The sequence below is a fragment of the Pipra filicauda genome, unplaced genomic scaffold, assembly GCF_003945595.2.
Source record: "Pipra filicauda isolate LSUMZ 115617 unplaced genomic scaffold, ASM394559v2 scaffold53_size3534045_pilon, whole genome shotgun sequence".
Taxonomy (NCBI): domain Eukaryota; kingdom Metazoa; phylum Chordata; class Aves; order Passeriformes; family Pipridae; genus Pipra; species Pipra filicauda.
Window position 1 is genome coordinate 2,493,831 of NW_024104687.1, and position 21,109 is coordinate 2,514,939.

Below are 21,109 nucleotides of genomic sequence, written 5' to 3' on the forward strand. Positions count from 1 at the left end.
CACCACCCTCTGGGGGAGGAATCTTATCCTGATAAAACCTAAACCTCCCCTGACACAACTTCAGGCCATTCCCTTGGGTCCTGTCACTGTCTGGAGAGACCAGTGTCTGTCCCTCTGCTTCCCCTCATGAGGAAGCTGCAGATCAGGACGAGATCTGCTTCTAGTTGCTGTTTTCAGTCTTGTTGGGTTTCTCTTGAAACATAAAGTGAAGAAACTAATTCCATACCAGATCCTGTAAGCCTTGATAAACACCAACAACTGATCACATTGGCAGAGTAATATGAAGAACTGAGCAATTTCCTTGCCTTGAGTAATTTCATTGCCAATTCAAGATTAAAATCCAAGCATGACAGGCTCTCTATGCTGGTGGCTCATCTCATGAAAAGAGGTGGGTTTGACAAAAAAACTCAGCATTGAAAGAAACCAGAAGACCGGGGAAAGTTTGCAGCCCATTAACAACCCTCAAATTAACAACCTCTACAGTATAAGGTTCTCAAATCTTATTGGGGTACCTGAACCATCAGCTTACTTCTCTTAAGATGGTTATCTTGACTTTGCTAGTGAAAAATACAGCCTGGGTTGTAGAGAACACAGAGGGCTGGTTCTTGCTCCACAACAAACATGAGTTTGTTTCCCACTTTTTCAGATGTAAATTAAGATCGAGAGTCCTTTTCCATAGGGTAGTTGTGAGTGCATTACAAATGGTAATGGAGCCCACCTGTACCTGTGAGAGGTACTCAGTAAATCTCAGTGTGATGCAATGTGTGTCTTTACCCTTCAGCCAAGGGACTGCTGGAGCTGCCCTCTAATGTTTTCTGTTTTCACTGCAGTCAGTGCTAGCAAGCAAAATATTTGAACTCAAGTGCTACTGTTATACTCTCCTGAGCCTTCTCTTCAATCCTGTTTCCTATCACTTCCAATTTTTTGAGAAGTAGATAAAATTTTGCATAAAAATTTAATGGAATAATGAAACGTTTCTAATGAAGGAGGTTCTATGTAGCTAAAAATACCTGGATAATCATGCATGGCTGAAACACAAAAATTATTCTTCCAATTCCATAAGGATCATCACATATAATATCTGAATATTTATGACAAGTTCTTGTTAAGAAAATGAGCTGTTTATTTTCTATTACGGCTGATTTCCAATATAAATTATGTAATTACAAAACCAGGAAGACAATGTTTCTAGGTTGATATTTCTTGTCTTGATTCCTGAAAGTGGCTCTGCATTTGGCACTCAAAATTTTGCTGTCTTGAAGGACATCATCTCTAATACAGAGTTTTTCCAAGCAATATATTGTTTGTGTATGGGGTTCTCCTTCAAGAACAGGGGACTATCACATACCTGAGTTGTGAAAAAATCCAGGAAGGTCAAATTTGTGGTCCAGATCTGCTGTGAGATCAGCACTGCATAACAGCTTATGTCCGTGACTTACTGCCTAAGTCAGGCACTTCTGTAAAATTCATACAAATCCTAATTATAGTATTGCCATGATAGTATAATGATTGGTACAGGTTAACCTAGCACTTCACTGTCAGTCAAAATCAATTCTGGAAAACAAAAGTCCCATGCCTAGGGGTTTTTTTTTGTTTGTTTTGTTTGGTTTTTTTTTCTTTGCCCCTAAATAATTTCAAGTGCAGGCAGTATAGCTCTTTTTTTTTTTTTTCTTTTGCAATACCAAAGCTCTGCTTCATGTAAGGCAGAGGTGCCAGTTTTTCAGCTTGCACTTCTGCAGGGAAAAAGGTAACAACTACTAGCAATAAATGAGCATTATCAGGGTTAATAATGCCTTCCTGGAGTGCAGTACTTCTCGAAAACACAAGCTTCTTTGAAAATTGCAAGGTGGCAAAAGGGCTGTCACTCCAAGAATACCTGGCTGGAACCTGCCTGCTCTCTGACGCTCAGTGTCTGAAAAGTCCACACATCCATCATCCTCGCTGTCACTGCTGTAAATCTCGGTGTCGAAATAAGATACGACTTAACGAGGTTTCCCGGCTACCGACAGGTTCTGTTTCTTTAACTGCGGTTTCTTATCACTTCTCGGAAGCACCAATTTAAGCTCTCTGACCTCCGCCCTGAGCAACTCGTTCTCAATAGTCAGTTTATTCACTCGAGATTCTAATTTCTCTCCCAAATCCCTCTCAAAAGTCAAAGACAATTTTAGCACCTCATTTTCTGATTTCAAAGCACCATATTCCCCATCAGCAATCTTTGCAGGAGCAGGCAAATTTTTGCTTCTTGTTGGGCTCAAGATAAACACGCTCCTAAGACAGCACAAATAGTACCTTTACCCTTCCCTTCTTTACACTTTTTCTCAACCTGACAATTTTCAATACATTCTATTACTTTCTCCTCATCCTTCCAAAATTGCCGAGCCCATTCTTTGCCGGCTTGGGAAGGAGCACAGTTATATTTCTGCAGTAACACATCCATGACACATGGAAAGGGCATTTTCATCCTTAGCACTGGACTGTGTGTGATAAGGCTGGCCTGGGACTGTGGCCAAGACAGGTCAAAATGAACTTCAGTGTCTGCTCTCAGGTCTGCTCCACCTGAGTCAACAGACAGCTGGTACCTTTATTGCAACATTTAAGACCTTTGGAAGAAGGAGTAGGAAAATCAGAGGGACTACAAGGATGCCATGAGGTTATACAGGCAGGACATTAGAAGGGCCAAAGCCAAACTAGAACTTACTCTGGCTAATGCTGTAAAACACACAAAAAAATGTTTCTATAAATTCACTAGCAACAAAAGGAGGGCTAAGGAGAATCTCATTCCTTTAATGGATGTGGGGGGGAAACACAGAGACAAAGGCTGAGGTACTTAATGTATTTTTGCCTCAGTCTTCAAGGGTAAGACCAGTTGTCGTGAGGTTACCCACCCTCCTGAGCTGGAAGTCAGGGACAGGGGGCAGAGTTAAGCCACCATGATCCAAGGGGAAATGGTCCAAGGGGACCTGCTGCACCACTTGGATACCCACAAGTCTATGGACCTGGATGGGATCCACCCTAGGGTATTAAGGGAGCAGGTGGAAGTACTCACTGAGCCACTTTCCATCATTCCCCAGCAGTCCTGGCTGACTGAGGAGGTCCCACTTGACTGGAAGTGAGCAAATGTGACATCCATCTATGATAAGAGCTGGAAGGATGATCTGGGGAATTCCAGGCCTGTCAGCCTGACCTTGGTGCCAGGGAAGGTTATGGAGCAGATTATCCTGAGTGCCATCGTGCAACATGTCCAGGACAACCAGGGAATCAGCACTGGTGAGGCACCTCGAATCCTGGGTTCAGTTTTGGGCTCCCCACTGCAAAAAAGTCATTGATGTGCTGGAGTGTGTCGAGCTGAGAAAGGGTCTGGGGCAAAAGTCTGATGAAGAGGAGCTGAGGGTGTTGGGAACATGTTCAAATCTTCTCAAAGGAAAAAACCCTTCTATCACAGTTCAATGCCTTTGACTTATCATGTGCCACTGCGATAAAAAGTAGTTGCATGCAGCTAGAAAGGAATTTTCTTAGGAAGGGTCCTGAAGGGAAAGAGGGCTAAGAGATAACATAGATTGAGGATGAAAGTTTAGCTCTTCAGATGTACTTTATATTTATGACTAAAGTATGTGGAGTAGCTAATGGTTTCTAATAAATTTCTATTATCATGCAACTGCAACCTACATAATTGCAGCAAAACACTAAGTGTCTCTATAATTTCCCACTCTATTAAATACTGTTGAGTGAATAGAAAATATATCAACATCCCCATAGCTGTATTTACACTGTCATATTTGCATTAAGGTCTGAGGTTTTCCTCACCATTACTTGGCTATGTATGTCTTCTCTGGCTATATATCAAATCCTAAATTTTAGATTGAATAGTGTAGTCATTGTAGTGCTCTTAGTAAATGCAGATAATGATTGTTAATAACTGACATCTACTCATATTTTCTTTTTTTAACCACTCTTTCCTTAAGTGCTCCACCAAATCTTGTTGGAAAAGGCTTGTGGTAGCATTTATTTCTCTTTCAAGGCTGCTGGTCAGCTCAGTAAAAGTCCTTATTATTACTATTCTTAGCTCCAGTTCTTGGTTCAAAGTGACACCAATCTTCCTACAATGTAGGGAGGCAGCTATGAAGAGGACAATGGAACAAGTCAATGGCTATTGTCTTCTTCTTTTTTAAGGGGTGACTCATGAATGCTTATGACAAGAAAAAGTCAGTTCATTGTGTTATTGTGTTCACGTGAACCAGGGAACATCAAAGGCAAGGCAGTTGCAACACAGTGAAACCCTCAAGGAAAGAATATGGGTCATTGAGGGGATGAGATGTATGAGATTCTTACAACAGATAACTTGCAAACACAATGCAGAATCTTTTGTGAGTACTTTGAATATTTCTATTGATCCCAGCTGTTCTTGGACCATATTTGTTGAGCTTGCAATCCACCTAATAAATCTGAAAGTCAATGAAAGTGAAAAAGAAATATTTTATATCCCTTCACTTTAAGGTGAAGGGATATAAAGGTGAAGGTCTCCGCCACCTTTTCCCCTTTTTATTTCTTTCTGTTATTTTTAGACAAACAGACCAATACAAAACTCTTGTTATCTAACAAGATATGTTTGGTGAAGTGCCTGGGTTGGGCAGGTGAGCCTTGCCTAACCTTTCCAGCAGGCTGTGAGCACTTGGGCAGTCAGTCACTGTGGCCAGTGCCTGCCCACGAATTATGGTACAGCCAACTCCTAGGCTCTCTTCTTTATACTAATTCTTGGTTATTTATATAACAGCAAACACAGTGTGGAGCCCACTGGGCAGATCTTATCACTCCCTCAGCCTACCTGAAAGCATTGCTGTCTTTTAATGCTGAAGAACAAAACCTTCTGCCTGGTATTGGCACAGTCATGCCCCAGTTGTGCCAGGCTCTGCAGAAAGGTGTAGCCCACTCTGGTTTGGCCTTTGGGAGTTCCCCAGTGTGGAGGCTGAGGTATGTTTGCCCTCAATATGTGCCCTCATTGTGAAATTTGTAAGCTGAGTGCATCATTCGAGCAGTAAGTATTTCAGCAAATATCTCCAGAATGGTTTTTGAGAAGTGTATTTGATGCCTGATCTTTCAGGGGTGAAGGAAAACACTTAACTGCCTCAGTCATTTTCAAAGAATTTGAGACACCAATCATAGTAGAAAAGTTACACACGTAACTTATTTAAACATTTGCTAATTAAAATATTTGACTGTAATTATTTCTCTTGGCTCACAGTTAAATGTCAAGACAGAGTTGCCATCTTGCAATATCTGATACAGAAATTTGTATGTGTAAAACTAACTTCATTTACTGTGGCAAAATTTACTAACTCCTTTTCCCTGTCTATAGATTGTTATATAATGCCTGGTAATTGGGAATGGGGGAGAAACAGGCGAGGTATATTTATGGTTGTCATTGCCAATCCATTCAGTAAATGCTAAGCTCCTGTTGCCTCAGATGGCCACATGTAGAGCACCCCTCACATCATAAAAAAATGGGCAGATCATTTCTGATCTGCCCAGTTAGGTGGGGGAAAAAAAGAAGATAAAAGGAAATGGCACATACTGCACTTCACATTCTATCTTGCTAAATTTTTGATTCAGAGAAGATAAAACACACAGCTCAGAAAACTAGATTATGTTGCACTGAGTATTAGACTGGAGATAGGATGATTTTTAAAAAATTGATAATTTTTTCTTTGGTGCAGAATTTAATTACTAAAACTACACATTTCTAAGTCAAGCTGCTTTGATGCTTTCAGATCTTTGATTAGTGCAAGGAAGAAATGCAATAAAAAGTATTAGGAAGTGTTAAGAATTATGATAGATACAAACAAAATCCACTTCTACTTTAAATAACAAACCAAAGCACACAATTTTTATATGAAAAGCATTTATATGAAAGGCTTGGGGCCTTGAGCAGAGGAAAGTCTGAAACCAGCAATCCTGACTTTTCCATTATGGCCTTTTGTTTTTTCTGGTTTTTAACCTCTGAAAGAAGATAAAATTCCTAAAACAGACACAGCATGGAGCAGCACAATGTAGACATCTCAGTCCAGGGAATCTTTAGAAAGACATAACATGAGCTGGGCTGAGTGGGGAAATCATCAAAACTACCATTGGCTAACAATGTAGGCTTGTATCTCTGGGAATCCATACCTTTAGTTCAGTTGGCTTCTTTAGGATTAAAAGCATTAAGTAACTTTAACATGGTTTTTCCTCTCCCTTAGAACCACAGCTGTTTCTCTGCACATAAATGGATTTGAAACACAAATACAGTAAGACATGATACCACAGTTACACCACATGAAGGAATTCTTACTCTATTAGCTTTTGAATCTCCTTGAAAAACATGCAAATAAAAATTTAGAAAAATTTTTTAATCTACTAACATCCCAAGTAAAGAGAGTTGATTAATTTTGAATTAGCTTAATTCAGCTTCTTCTCTGCTTTTCTATGTTTATCCAGAAGAAAAATTGCTTTAAGATAATTTTTTTTTTTGGATTATGATAACTTCTGGGAGGTAAATAGGCTGAACAAAAATCCTTGGCAAAGATATAATATCGTGGCCAGAGACTTAGCTACAAATACATTTACAGAGCATCTGAAGAGATGACTTTCCTTGAGCAATTCCCTTGAATAACTAGCAGCATCATTTCCTTCCTGCTGGTCCTTCTGGTTTGAAGGCAAGGTCAGGGCATGAAGGTGAACAGATGGTAACACCGAAGAGTTGGAAGTCTTGGAGCAAAATTGCCTTCTCTGTTCACAGCTTCTCTTTCAGTAGCCAGCTGCTACTGCCAGGTGTATTTTGTCTCAGTAAAGCTCAGAAAAGAAACAGGCACAGAAGGAAGATGGGAAGATCACTCAAAGCTTTTCAAAAAAACTGACTGTGATTTGAATAGAGGAGTATAAAAAGGGGCTGGAAGCCAAAAGCCAGGCTTGAGGATCAGATATAAAGCAGTAGGAAAGAATGCAGCTGCATGGTCATGTAAGGCAGGGGCAGATATGGCCCATAAGAAGCATTTGCCGAGTTGTTCTGACACCCTTTTCCAGAAACCTTTTAAATGCAGGGCTGTCGAAGACCTTCATTCATTATGTGACCAAAATGCACGTGTGTCATGTCATGAGGGAAATGCAGCTCTGTTCACACTTTGGGTTTAGTTGGATATGAGACCCTACCCAGCCAGGACACCACCCAAATGTTAGTCGTAGGTATGGGTGCTGTACAGATTGATTTCACCTGCGTATGGCTCTTAAGATTTCTGATACATATTTTTTTGCCACTTTCTTAGACTTCCAACCAAACGTTTTTCCTGTTGTAGGGACAAAGTAAAGCAGACTAAGAGTGAAAACGGGAGCAGTGCAGGGTGTTGCCCTGATGGGGTATTACTTGCCTGTGTACAACACAAAATATCCAAGAATTGAAGTCCTGCAGAGCATTCCTGGGCGGGATCACTGTGAAGACTGATTATGTTCAAGCTCCCTCCTGCAAGAAGCACATGACAGAAAACCAGTCCATGGATCTATAACACAGAGTAGTACAGTAAGTAAATCTTTTTATCCATTTCTTTCTTAAACTGGAAGAAAATGATTGATCAATGGAGACAGCAGAGCTTTCTGTAGTTTCTAACAGCTCTAAGTACCACTAAAAATGTCAACTGTGATTGAAAAATTCAATCTTCGGTAGTTTGAAACTGATTTTTTTACTGAAATTGCATAGAAAAAGATGACCTTTTTTTCTTTAATCCAAGTATAACAGTATACCTTATTGAACACTTGTTCCAGCAAACAGTTGAGCTCTGATAGAAGATATCATCAGTCAATTGAGGCTGATTTTCTTAGACAAACTTCTTTCGGTTTTCTTGTTCCTGGTGTCTTTTGATTACAGTAAGACAAATCCAATCCCATGTATTCTATCTCAGTGATAGGTGGTCAAGAGCTGAGGCAGTAGTTTCTGTTTATTACTGATGTGAGAACAGCAATGGATTGCTGATATGCTACCAGGAATGCAACCTAATAACCCCCATTATTTGCAGACTTTTATGGTACTTTATTTTGCAAAAAACTTCGTGCTGCTCTGATGTCAGCTTGTGCAATAGAAAAGAGAGATAACCTAAGGCACATTATGTACAAAGGATGCTGGCCTTTTAGCAACTGTGAGTCAAAGGTGCCTGTTATCAAGGCATAGGCCCTCATATAAGTTCCAGAACTTCCACTGGATGTGCCAGAAATGCACCAGTCAGCTGAAAGTGGTGAGGCCTGGCAAGAAGCCTGTTAGCCAAGTTTGTGTTCAAGAACCATGCCTAGAAGATTTAATTATTGTGGATAAATTTAACCACAGTGCATTTAGTCCTCCTCTATTCTTGAATCTCCTTGATATAATCCATAAATTTTTCTGTTCACCATGTCACAAACCAGCTCTGGCTGGCTGATGTGGAGATCCTCAAGTTTATCCCCATGTTCAAAGCAGGATCAGAGAAAAGAAGTTGCTCAGGACTGTGACCAGTTGGTCTGAGTATGTTGAAGAATTGAGGAATCTATACAATCGCTGGGCAACCTACCCCACTGCCTGACAACCCTCACAGTAAAATTCCTTTTTCTTATGTTTAAATGGAGCTTAATGTACTTCAGTTCATGCCCGTTTCTTTCATCCTGCCACCAGGCACCACTGAGAGGAGTTTGGCTCTGTCTTTACTCCATCCCATCAGATATTTGTACACATTGATGAGACCTCCCTGAGCCCTCTCTTCTCTTGGCCTCTCCTCATACGAGGGATGCTCCAGATCTTTAATCATCTTAGTGGCCCTCTGCTAGACTTGCTCCATTAAGTCCATCCATGTCTTTTGTGCTGGGGAGCCCAGGACTGGAACCTGCACCCCAGGTGTTTCTCCCCAGTGCTGAGCAGAGGGGAAGAGTCACCCTCCCTGACCTTCAGGCAACACTCCTCTGAAGGCAGCACCAGGATGTCACTGGCTGACTTTGCTGCAAGGGCACGTTGTTGCCTCATGGCCATTTCACTCACCAGGACCCCCAGGGCCTTCTCTGCAAAACTGCTTTCCAGATGCTTGGGCTCCCTGGTTGGTATAAAGGTCTTATTTTTCAAGAATGTAGAGGCAGGACTATGACCCCATATCCCCTTCCCAATGACAGTGTGTGATCACTCCACTGAGCACAATGTTTTTGCCTTTGTCAGGAACAGTAGAGCTGTGAATAGCAATGTTCATGCTTACATTTCTTCATTAACATCTGAGTACAATCAGTTGTATTTACCATTGTCCTCCAGTTTGTTTGTTCTTCTCAGCATCAGCTTTGACAGCTTCTGATTCTGTTTCTGGACTCATGCCTTTTGTCTTTCTTTCCTCTATTCTAGCACTGTGAACCTTCGCAGAAAGAGGACTCTTTATCCTCTTTGTCTCTAGACCCAAGCTGTGCTTCTCTACAGAAGGAAGGCTGGAATACACCAGCAGGAATATTGAGTTATGTCAACTATTGCATTACGGTTGCAGTTTGTCCCACAACCAAAATGAACAGAGAGGCATGGCCTGAATGGAGGTCAATGAAAAGAACACTAGAGCAACAACTGGCCTATTTCTAGCTGACCTCTATTTCTTCTCATCAGATGAGGAGGAGCAGTAGAAGTGCAATACAGTGACTCCAGCAAAGAGGATTATGGGCTCTTGTGGCCCAAATGATCTCTAACTCCATGAAGACTTTGCATAGACCAACCGAGGACCCCAGCTCAACAGGACTTTTGATTTTAATTCAGCCCATACTCCTTTTCTTTTTTATAAACTATGTGATTCGAAGGACGGAAGGGAGTCTTGCTGGCAGATGCAGCTGAGGACCATAGTGGTAGATTGAGGGAAGACATTGGCAAAGCAGAGCAAGCTCAACAGAGGCCCGCAGATGAGGGTATGTTGCAAATAGTTGGCATTAATTTGCTTTTGATATGTGACATAATCCCACTTATGTGCAAACTGCAGGGAAACAAGCCTGAAGTTTCAAATGCAGAACAGAAATATAAATATTTATAAGACCAGGACTATCTGCTGAAGAAAGCCTGCTGGGAATTTACTGCAATGTTTTACAGTCTGCTTAAGTAAGTAATTATCTATTAGCAGTAAGAAAATAACATTGTGATAATTGAGGAAAGGAAATATGTATATTCACCATTCTGGTTCCAAAGGTAACACTGGGCCTGCACATAGAGTTAAGATAATTTATAATAAGGGCATATGCTGGTTCTGGCTGGATTTTCACCCCTAGTGCTACTTCCAGAGCAACACAAATTATCCAGTGAACAGAAGCTTTACCACTCCTGTATAATCATTCTGTACAAATCAAGTAGTGATAAAAAATATTGCCTGATCTGAGATAGGACGGGCCAGATCGACCTTTGGAGCCTCATTCTTTTACAGATGCAGGGTATAAATTCTAATGCTCAGTTTTACTGGGATGTCTTGGCAAGATGGGTACCACCAGGGCCTTGCTGGCATTATTCCTTTTAAATGCAACGCTCCTGGGTGCCACCTCGCCTAATCCCCATTCTTCCAGAAAAGGTAGGAAAAAGGGTGTGTCACTTCTCTACACTGGTTCTATAGAGGGAACTCACATGCCAGTTTAATCAACGTTTTGCAAAGATTTGAAGTAAGTCAGATTGAAATCAGATAACATCATGTTGTCTTATTAAAACTGTAAACTGATATCATGATTAAGTATTATTTGTGTTGAAGATAATTTAGTGTGATGAAATTATTACTGTTTTGCAGTAGTGTCTTGCAGCATAGTTTAAACTAAAATTTTAAAAGAATACTACCATGAAAATACTACTGAAAGATTTTGTTCCTACATATTTGTCGTTTTCAGTATGGGATTAAGAGGGAATAGAGTTTCTTTGGCTGTAATGCATGTTTGCTTTAAAACACTCCAACCTTGCAAATGCACATGGAACCACCAAATACTTATTAGCTTTATATAATTTAATAGAAATGCAATAGAAAGGCACAGTTGCTATCCTGTACAGTGTCATGAGGTCCCACATGTGTGCATTATGTTATGTTCCTGCTAGGAATTTCTTCTGTTCTGGACACCTGTCTGTTCACTGTTCTTTGCAGCTATACATAGTAAAAACCCATCCATTATATCCCTGGGAATATTGGCAATATAGTGTGTGTTGCTAATTTTGTCCACTGCTTTCATAAAAACAGTTAGAGATGCTTGAATTATAAAAACAGAAAACAGAGGGGGAAAAAAAACTAATCCAAAGAAATCAGAACAAGAGACATTTGAAGCAATAAAACCACAGAACAGAGAAGCCAAAAGAGCAATACCAAAAACAAGCCAGAGTTTGAAATTTTTGTAGGCAGCCTGACTCACATACACAATGAATTACTGAGTATTATTCAGATGAGGGATGATTTGAATAAACCACGTTATATAAACATAACAGTGTGACTCAAACCCATGGCTTTACACATCACTTCTTAAATTCCCTTAATTTGGGAAGGGTTGGAGGGAGCATAGGGATTTTTTGTTTGTTTTAAATCAATTTTGAAGAACGCATGAATCATTACTTATTAAAGTGACTCTGTCTTTCCAAAATAATTTCCTACTACAAGAATATGTATTTTAATAATGCAGCCCAATATAGACTACCTGACCCAACCTAGAAGTGAAGGAGGAATTTAGATAGCGATTATTGTTTGTTTTTCTTTTACATTAACCTCTGATACATGTCTCACTGTATAAAGTCACTTCTTGAATGTGTGGGAATTATCAAGTACTTTGTGTGTGCTACTGAAAATAAAAAAGGCTTGAGAAATATACAGTGCTTCTAAAATGCTGCCTCGGATCATGGACCATGACTAAGCATGTCCCTGATTTATTTTTACATGAAAATCTTGAATACATTTACTTATTAGATATAAAATGCAAGTTTTCTTTGTACTTGTTTTACTTTTTTTTTTTACTACACATTTAAGTTTACAGAACAAAATCACAGTTGCAGATAAACATGTGTTCAACAACTAAAAGTACTGTGGGTGTTTCAAATTAGAAGGACAGATTTAAGGAAGTTCCACAACTGTTCTGTATTAGTCATACCCAGACATAGGAACTTTGAGTGTTTTTCTTTATTCGTTTGACAATAAGAGTGCAATGTTTGGTTTACTGAATTTCTAGCACTTTCTGTCCGTTCCTAGCAAATACACACTAAGAATTGTCACTGAAAATTAATATATTACTCAAAAATCCAAGCTAATTTTCTTTAGTCTGACCAAGCATTATTTCAAACATGCATGTATGATAACTAGGTTTGCTAAATGGCAGATCTGCCCTCAGTTGTCTCTGTTGACAGACTTTTATTAACTGAAACAATAATTTTGTGAGTCTTTCTGGAATATGACATCACTGGTTACCTCTTAATTCCCAGAGACCTTGCTCGAGAGCTTTGTCTTGCATCCCAAAAGATGCATCTCTCAAGGGAAAACATACTTCATCTGAATTTGTTTATTACATGTATTGCAAATTAAGTCACCGAAAGCAGCCATGTACAACAAGAACCCAAGAATAATACACTCACAGAACCACAGAGTTACAGAATGATTTGGATTGGAAGGGAACTTTAAAAATCATCTAATTCAACCGTCCAAAAATAGGCAGAGACAGCTTCAACCAGAGGATGCCCAGAGATATGTTCAACCCGACTTTGAAAGTTTCCAGTGAAGGAAACATCTCAGGGTACAAAAAAAATTAGAACTCATCTGACTGAAAAGAAAATGTCTTGGAGATGTGTTCAAAAATTCTGGGTTTCTTTACTCCCACAACAGACGAACATCCTGCTGAGATGTTGCTCACAATCTCCCCTGTGACATGGGGGCACCAATATCCCCAGCACTGGGAGAAAACCCGGCCATGCTCCTTCATCCACCAGGGCCTCACTTGCTTCTTCCTCTTCCTTCCTTACAGAAGCAGAAAGCACGGCCTACAGAATACGTACTACAGGTGTGTGAGTTTTCTTCTATTTCTCTGAGGCATTCCTTTATAGGTGAATTAGTTACTATTTTGTAGATGTAAGTTGTATAATTTGCATATTGTAACGCTTTGGTAAAAAATTGTTATTGGTACTGTTTGAATTCTACACATGGGATATTGCCATTTAGGTGATTCTGTTACTGGGGATGGATTTCATAATATGTTGATTATGTGAGAGATTTTCCTTTGTTTCTTCTCTGATTTTATGGGATTTGGGCCAACACCTTTTGCTCAGACCCCCAGGGTCCCCACTGTCCATGTGACATGAGGGCACCAACATCCTCAGCACTGGCAGAAAACCTGGCCATGCTCCTTCATCCACCGGGGCCTCACTTGCTTCTTTCTCTTCCTCTTCTACAGATACCACAACCACGACCAGTACTGCAGGTAGGTTTGATTTTGTGCTTGTTTTTCTGGTCACTTCTTTTTTTGAACCAGTAAGTGCTGCAGAGGTTGGCATTTGGTCTTCTCTGTGGGAGAGCAGAGCCTGGGAAAAGCACGGCCTAATGAAAGGACAGTGGTACTGGTGGAACTCGTAGAGCATTGCCAAGGCCCCAGCAAGAGAAGGTGCCTGTGTGCTAGAGGGTCTTCCCAAGTTTTCCATTTCTCCCCCATTCCAAGGTGCCTCCCTGAGCCTGGTGAACATCAGGGTGAAAGGGTCTCATACAGATTTCCCACTCCATGGGCCAGGGCAACGTCTGGGATGAGGATTTCTGAATATGTTGATCATGTGGGAGATTTTCCTTTGTCTCTTCTCTGATTTTATGGGATTTGGGCCAACACCTTTTGCTCAGACCCCCAGGGTCCCCATTGTCCCTGTGACACAGGGGCACCAACATCCCCAGCACTTGCAGAAAACCTGGCCATGCTCCTTCATCCACCAGGGACCCACTTGCTTCTTTCTTTTCCAGAGACTACCACAACCTCACCCACAACTGCAGAAACCACTACTCCAGGTGGGTCTGAATTTGTGCTTGTTTTTCTGGCCACTTCTTTTCGGAACCTGGAAGTGCTGCAGAGGTTGGCATTTGGTCTTCTGTGTGGGAGAGCAGAGCCTGGGACAAGCACAGACTAATGAAGCCAATGGTGGGTGTGGTGAAACCTGCAGAGCACTGCCAAGGCCCCAGCAAGAGAAGGTGCCTGTGTGCTAGAGGGTCTTCCCAAGTTTTCCATTTCTTCCCCTTTCCAAGGTGTCTCCTTGAGCCTGGTGAACATCAGGGTGCGTAGGGGTGTGGAGAGATTTCCCACTCCATGGTCCACGGCACTGTCTGTGATGAAGATTTCAGTTTATGTTGATCATGTGGGAGATTTTCTTTTGTTTCTTCTCTGATTTTATGATATTTGGGCCAACACCTTTTGCTCAGACCCCCAGGATCCCCACTGTCCCTGAGACATGGGGGCAACAACATCCCTAGCACTTGCAGAAAACCTGGCCCTGCTCCTTCATCCACCAGAGCATCACTTGCTTCTTTCTCTTCCTCTCCTGCAGATACCACAACCACAACGGGCATCATATGTGACAGCCGTCCAGGTGGGTTCAAATTTGTCCCTGTTTGTCTGGCCACTGCTTTTCCCCCCACTCCAGGGGCCAGGGCACAGGAGCTCCTTCATCCACCAGGGCCTCACTTGCTTCTTTCTCTTCCTCTCCAGCAACTACCACAACCCCACCCACGACCGTAGGCAGCATTCCTCCAGGTGGGTCTGAATTTGTGCTTGTTTTTCTGGCCACTTCTTTTTTGGAACCTGGAAGTGCTGCAGAGGTTTGTCTTTGGTCTTCTGTGTGGGAGAGCAGAGTCTGGGACGAGCACGGCTTAATGAAACGATGGTGGGTGTGGTATAACTCGTAGAGCATTGCCAAGGCCCTGACAAGAGAAGGAGCCTGTGTGCTAGAGGGTCTTCTCAGGTTTTCCATTTCTCCCTCTTTTCCAAGGTGCCTCCGTGAGCCTGGTGAACGGCAGGAACCGCTGTGAGGGGCGTGTAGAAATTTTCTTCCCGGGGGGCCGGGGCACCGTCTGTGATGACAGCTGGGACCTGAGCGATGCCCAGGTTGTGTGCAGGCAGTTGGGATGTGGCTCTGCTGTTGCTGTAACATCAAGCAACGCCTTTGGACCAGGCAGTGGCCAGATCTACCTGGATGACGTGAACTGTGCAGGGTGGGAGTCCTCCCTCTTCCAATGCAGCCACAATGGCTGGGGCGTCCACAACTGTGGCCACAGTGAAGATGCTGGTGTTGTTTGTTCAGGTACCTTGGCTTTTCCTCCCCAGCTACCTGGACACTTTCTGCAATCGGCTCTTGTTGGCCACAATTATGTGTGTGTTGGAGATGTGTTCAGGAATATGTTTTTGATTCCTGCCACCATCCAAGACCACCCTTTTGTTCAGACCCCTAAGCTCTCCATTGCCCATGTGACATGGGGGCACCAACATCCCCAGCACTGGCAGAAAACCTGGCCATGCTCCTTCATCCACCAGGGCCTCACTTGCTTCTTTGTCTTCCTCCCTTACAGATGCCCTAATCATGAGAACCACTTTTGCTTCAACAACCATTCCAGGTTTGTGTGTTTTCTTCTATTTCTTTGAGGCATCACTTTAGAGGATAATTAGTTCCTATTGAGTAGATGTGAGGTGCAACATTTGCATTTTGCAATATTTAGAGGAAAAATCCTTATTCATGTAGTTTAAATCCTACACACGAGACTTTGCCGTATGAGTGATTCTGTTGCTGGGGATGGATTTCAGAACATCTTGATTATGTGGGAGATTTTCTTTTCTTTCTTCTCTGATTTTATGATATTTGGGCCAACACCTTTTGCTCAGACCCCCAGGGTCCCCATTGTCCCTGTGACACGGGGGCACCAACATCCCCAGCACTGCCAGAAAACCTGGCCATGCTCCTTCATCCACCAGAGCCTCACTTGCTTCTTTCTCTTCCTCTTCTACAGATACCACAACCACGACCACCACCATAGGCACCACTACTCCAGGTGGGTCTGAATTTGTGCTTGTTTTTCTGGCCACTTCTTTTTGAAACCTTGAAGTGCTGCAGAGGTTGGTCTTTGGTCTTCTGTGTGGGAGAGCAGAGTCTGGGAAAAGCACAGACTAAGGAAGCCGATGGTGGGTGTGGTGAAACCTGTAGAGCATTGCCAAGGCCCCAGCAAGAGAAGGTTGCCTGTGTGCTAGAGGGTCTTCCCAAGTTTTCTGTTCCTCCCCCATTCCAAGATGTCTCCCTGAACCTGGTGAACATCAGGGTGAGAAGCTTGCATACAGAATTCCCACGCTGTGGGCTGGGACACTGTCTGTGGTGCCAATTTCAATTTATGTTGACTGTATGGGAGATTTTTTTTTTGTTTCTTCTCTGATTTTATGGGATTAAGGCCAGCACCTTTTGCTCAGACCCCCAGGGTCCCCATTGTCCCTGTGACATGGGGGCACCAACATCCCCAGCACTTGCAGAAAACCTGGCCCTGCTCCTTCATCCACCAGAGCCTCACTTGCTTCTTTCTCATCCTTTCTTGCAGGTACCACAACCACAACGGGCATCATCTGTGACACCCTTCCAGGTGGGTTCAAACTTGTCCCTGTTTTTCTGGACACTGCTTTTCCCCCCACTCCAGGGGCCAGGGCACAGGAGCTCCTTCATCCACCAGGGCCTCACTTGCTTCTTTCTCTTCCTCTTCTACAGATACCACAACCACGACGACCACCACCACAGGCCCCACTACTCCAGGTGGGTCTGAATTTGTGCTTGTTTTTCTGGCCACTTCTTTTCGGAACCTGGAAGTGCTGCAGAGGTTGGTCTTTGGTCTTCTGTGTGGGAGAGCAGAGTCTGGGACAAGCACAGACTAATGAAGCCGATGGTGGGTGTGGTGGAACCTGTAGAGCATTGCCAAGGCCCCAGCAAGAGAAGGTGCCTGTGTGCTAGAGGGTCTTCCCAAGTTTTCCTTTTCTTCCCCTTTCCAAGGTGCCTCCTTGAGCCAGGTGAACATCAGGGTGCGTAGGGGTGTGGAGCGATTTCCCACTCCATGATCCAGGGCACTGTCTGTGATGATGATTTCAGTTTATGTTGATCATGTGGGAGATTTTCTTTTGTTTTTTCTCTTATTTTATGGGATTTGGGCCAGCACCTTTTGCTCAGACCCCCAGGGTCCCCATTGTCCCTGTGACATGGGGGCACCAACATCCCCAGCACTGGCAGGAAACCTGGCCCTGCTCCTTCATCCACCGGGGCCTCACTTGCCTCTTTCTTTTCCTCTCTTGCAGATACCACAACCCCACTCACAACCACAGAAAACACTACTCCAGGTGGGTCTGAATTTATCCTTGTTTTTCTGGCCACTTCTATTTCTGGAACTAGGAAGTGCTGCAGAGGTTTGTCTTTGGTCTTCTGTGTGGGAGAGCAGAGTCTGGGACAAGCACGGCCTAATGAAGCTGATGGTGTGTGTGGTGAAACCTGTAGAGCATTGCCAAGGCCCCAGCAAGAGAAGGTGCCTGTGTGCTAGAGGGTCTTCCCAAGTTTTCTGTTCCTCCGCCTTTTCCAAAGTGCCTCCCTGAGCCTGGTGAACATCAGGGTGCGTAGGGGTGTGGAGAGATTTCCCACTCCATGGTCCACGGCACTGTCTGTGAAAACGATTTCAGTTTATGTTGATCATGTGGGAGATTTTCTTTTGTTTCTTCTCTGATTTTATGGGATTAGGGGCAACACCTTTTGCTCAGACCCCCAGGGTCCCCATTGTCCCTGTGACATGGGGGCACCAACATCCCCAGCACTTGCAGAAAACCTGGCCATGCTCCTTCATCCACCGGGGCCTCACTTGCTTCTTTCTCTTCCAGAGACTACCACAACCACCACTGACAGCACAAGCACCACTACTCCAGGTGGGTCTGAATTTGTGCTTGTTTTTCTGGCCACTTCTTTTCGGAACCAGGAAGTGCTGCAGAGGTTTGTCTTTGGTCTTCTGTGTGGGAGAGCAGAGTCTGGGACAAGCACGGCCTAATGAAGCCAATGGTGGGTGTATTGGAACATGTAGAGCATTGCCAAGGCCCCAGCAAGAGAAGGTTGCCTGTGTGCTAGAGGGTCTTCCCAAGTTTTCTGTTCCTCCCCCATTCCAAGATGTCTCCCTGAGCCTGGTGAACATCAGGGTGAGAAGCTTGCATACAGAATTCCCACGCTGTGGGCTGGGACACTGTCTGTGATGCCAATTTCAATTTATGTTGACTGTATGGCGATTTTTTTTTGTTTCTTCTCTGATTTTATGGGATTAGGGGCAACACCTTTTGCTCAGACCCCCAGGGTCCCCATTGTCCCTGTGACATGGGGGCACCAACATCCCCAGCACTTGCAGAAAACCTGGCCATGCTCCTTCATCCACCAGAGCCTCACTTGCTTCTTTCTCATCCTTTCTTGCAGGTACCACAACCACAACGGGCATCATCTGTGACACCCTTCCAGGTGGGTTCAAACTTGTCCCTGTTTTTCTGGACACTGCTTTTCCCCCCACTCCAGGGGCCAGGGCACAGGAGCTCCTTCATCCACCAGGGCCTCACTTGCTTCTTTCTCTTCCTCTTCTACAGATACCACAACCACGACCACCACCACAGGCCCCACTACTCCAGGTGGGTCTGAATTTGTGCTTGTTTTTCTGGCCACTTCTTTTCGGAACCTGGAAGTGCTGCAGAGGTTGGCCTTTGGTCTTCTGTGTGGGAGAGCAGAGTCTGGGACAAGCACAGACTAATGAAGCCGATGGTGGGTGTGGTGGAACCTGTAGAGCATTACCAAGGCCCCAGCAAGAGAAGGTGCCTGTGTGCTAGAGGGTCTTCCTAAGTTTTCCTTCTCTGATTTCATGGTATTTGGACCATGACATGACTTTCCCTGTCACAGATATGGCTGAAGCCTGACTGCAAGGTTCAGTCAGAGTTCTTTGAAGAGTTCATCACACCTGTAGTCTAACTAAGAAGAGAAGCCATTCAGTTTCCTTTGAGATTTAACCTCCTTTTGTTTTGGCTTTGTTACATACAATATTCTTCTTTTTATTATAATTAAGTGTAAGTGAATCATATCTAAATCTTCTTTTCTTTTTTTTTTTTTTTTCAGACACAAGTTTTTTTTGTGGTAGCCTACTTTTTACTCCCTCCGGGACATTTGAGAGTCCTTATCCTTTGAATTATCCAGAGAGAGCAGATTGTTTGTGGGAAATACAAGTAGCAAATAATTTTCGCATTATGCTGACATTCGAAAGTGTTCAGTAAGTAAACCACTTTCTACTGGGCAATAAATAGATTCCAAATCTCAACTGCATCCACAGTTCCTGGGCACATTTCCCGTCCTCTAAGTGAATGATAAATATACATGGGAATTATGTGAATGCAGTATCCTATTTTATTGTTTGTTCAGCATTGAAAAACCAAAGTTTACCAAATGCATTTCATTATATGTTCAAATTTCTTCTTCAGGTTGCTGGGTGGATGCCTGTATGACTATATTGAGATCTATGATGGGCCACCCAATACTTCACCTCTACTTGGAAGAATTTGTTCTACTTCTAAACTCACATACAGGTCATCCTCGAACTTCATGACTGTCAAGTTTTACAGTGACTCCAAATATTCCAATGGAAGGTTTCGGGCTCAGTATAAGTCCTTTCCAGCAGACCAGAATACCAGTAAGTTTCCATTCTATTTATAATTCCATTCTGTTTGTGATGTTTTCTTTTCTCACAAGCTTTTATAGGCTGATTTTATTTGCCATATAAATATGGGTTACTTTGGCTGAAGAAATCCCACATAATTGACATTCCAACTTGAATTTTGCAACTAATTATTGACCGGTCACTTTCAGACAATAATTATTTTTTCTTCTTAAAAAAATCTTCAGGTATCAGTTTAATTGCCTCTAGATGTTTTCTATGATGTTTTCTAAATTCATATTTCTTTGTATCACATCAAAATTCATATATATTTTTGTACCTTTCTGGGCAAATTTTCATAGAATCATAGAAATATTGGTTAGAAAGGACTTTTGGAGGTTTCCTTGTCCAACTATTCAAAGCAGAGCTTTTGCCAACACCTGGTCAGGTCCATTATGAACTTGTCTAACTCTGTCTCTAGAAATATTCAAAGGATGAAATACTCAAAGCTACTTTTCTGGGTGACCTCTTCCAGCACTGTCCTGCAGTCCCAATGCTAAGGTATATCTCAAGCACACTCACAACCTCTCCAGCACAAACATTTGGCTCTGTTGTCTTTTTAACTGCTTTTCAAGAGGCTGTGTGTTGCCAGTAGGTCCTTGTTATCAGGTATCTCACTCCACCAAAGGCCAAACTCTCCGTGGAACCATTGCTTTTCATGTCATGGACTCAGTGAAGCATTGTGGAGACAGTATCAGGATCCCCTCCCAGCCAAACTGTGTTTCTGTAAACCAGTCTGAAACTTCAGCTCTACGCCTTCCACAATATTTTTCGGATTCTTATTCAGGAAAAGCTCCCACTTCTTATCATTTTTGTGTGAGTGGTGATACAGGCTCAAGGTGTCAGCAAAAAACTATTGTAAGCTACGTGTTTTTGCCAGGGGAGTAACTGAAGGTCAGCTGAAGTATGTCAGAGACTATTGCTTCCTCATATCTAAGTCTAAAGTGTAAAAGTAAGCAGTTTGGCTTATCTCTAGATGATAGCAGGGACTGTATTTGTTGAAGTTGCAACATGCAAGCATTATCAAGTGCCTGGAACCACTAATAGTTCATATTTTCTTCCCTAGCCCTTGCGTGCTACCCAACCTCCATGCACGCAGTTGTGGACAGACGCTATCTCCAGTCACAGGGCTACTCAGTGAGGAGCATCAGCTTGCCTGACTCCAACTGTAGACCAACAATCACATCAACGATGGTTATATTCAACATTCCATACAATGGCTGTGGCACGCAGAGACTGGTTGGTGTCAACACATTTGGGAGAGCTCTGGGCATGGAAATTTAATAGACATTTAGAAAATAGTCTTGAATTGCAAAGGGTGTAGTAGGCCACAGGTATTCAAAACACAGAAAATAATCACATGTTTCTGGAGGCTAAAGTTTGTTAAATAT

At 42.8% G+C, this 21,109-nt stretch overlaps 1 protein-coding gene across 1 annotated transcript in view; it reads left to right on the plus strand.

Moving 5' to 3' along the window:
- The first annotated feature begins 2,930 nt into the window (after nt 1-2,930).
- LOC113990749 (deleted in malignant brain tumors 1 protein) overlaps nt 2,931-21,109 on the plus strand; it is a 41,838-nt gene continuing 23,659 nt past the window's right edge. The window contains exons 1-17 of the mRNA XM_039387197.1: nt 2,931-3,017; nt 13,305-13,422; nt 13,947-13,991; nt 14,525-14,566; nt 14,686-14,730; nt 14,966-15,277; nt 15,543-15,587; nt 15,978-16,019; nt 16,554-16,595; nt 16,718-16,762; nt 17,296-17,337; nt 17,866-17,910; nt 18,443-18,484; nt 18,607-18,648; nt 19,127-19,277; nt 19,486-19,694; nt 20,785-20,957. Of these exons, the coding sequence (XP_039243131.1) occupies nt 2,931-3,017; nt 13,305-13,422; nt 13,947-13,991; nt 14,525-14,566; nt 14,686-14,730; nt 14,966-15,277; nt 15,543-15,587; nt 15,978-16,019; nt 16,554-16,595; nt 16,718-16,762; nt 17,296-17,337; nt 17,866-17,910; nt 18,443-18,484; nt 18,607-18,648; nt 19,127-19,277; nt 19,486-19,694; nt 20,785-20,957 (1,527 nt within the window). The remainder of the gene's footprint in view (nt 3,018-13,304; nt 13,423-13,946; nt 13,992-14,524; nt 14,567-14,685; nt 14,731-14,965; nt 15,278-15,542; nt 15,588-15,977; nt 16,020-16,553; nt 16,596-16,717; nt 16,763-17,295; nt 17,338-17,865; nt 17,911-18,442; nt 18,485-18,606; nt 18,649-19,126; nt 19,278-19,485; nt 19,695-20,784; nt 20,958-21,109) is intronic.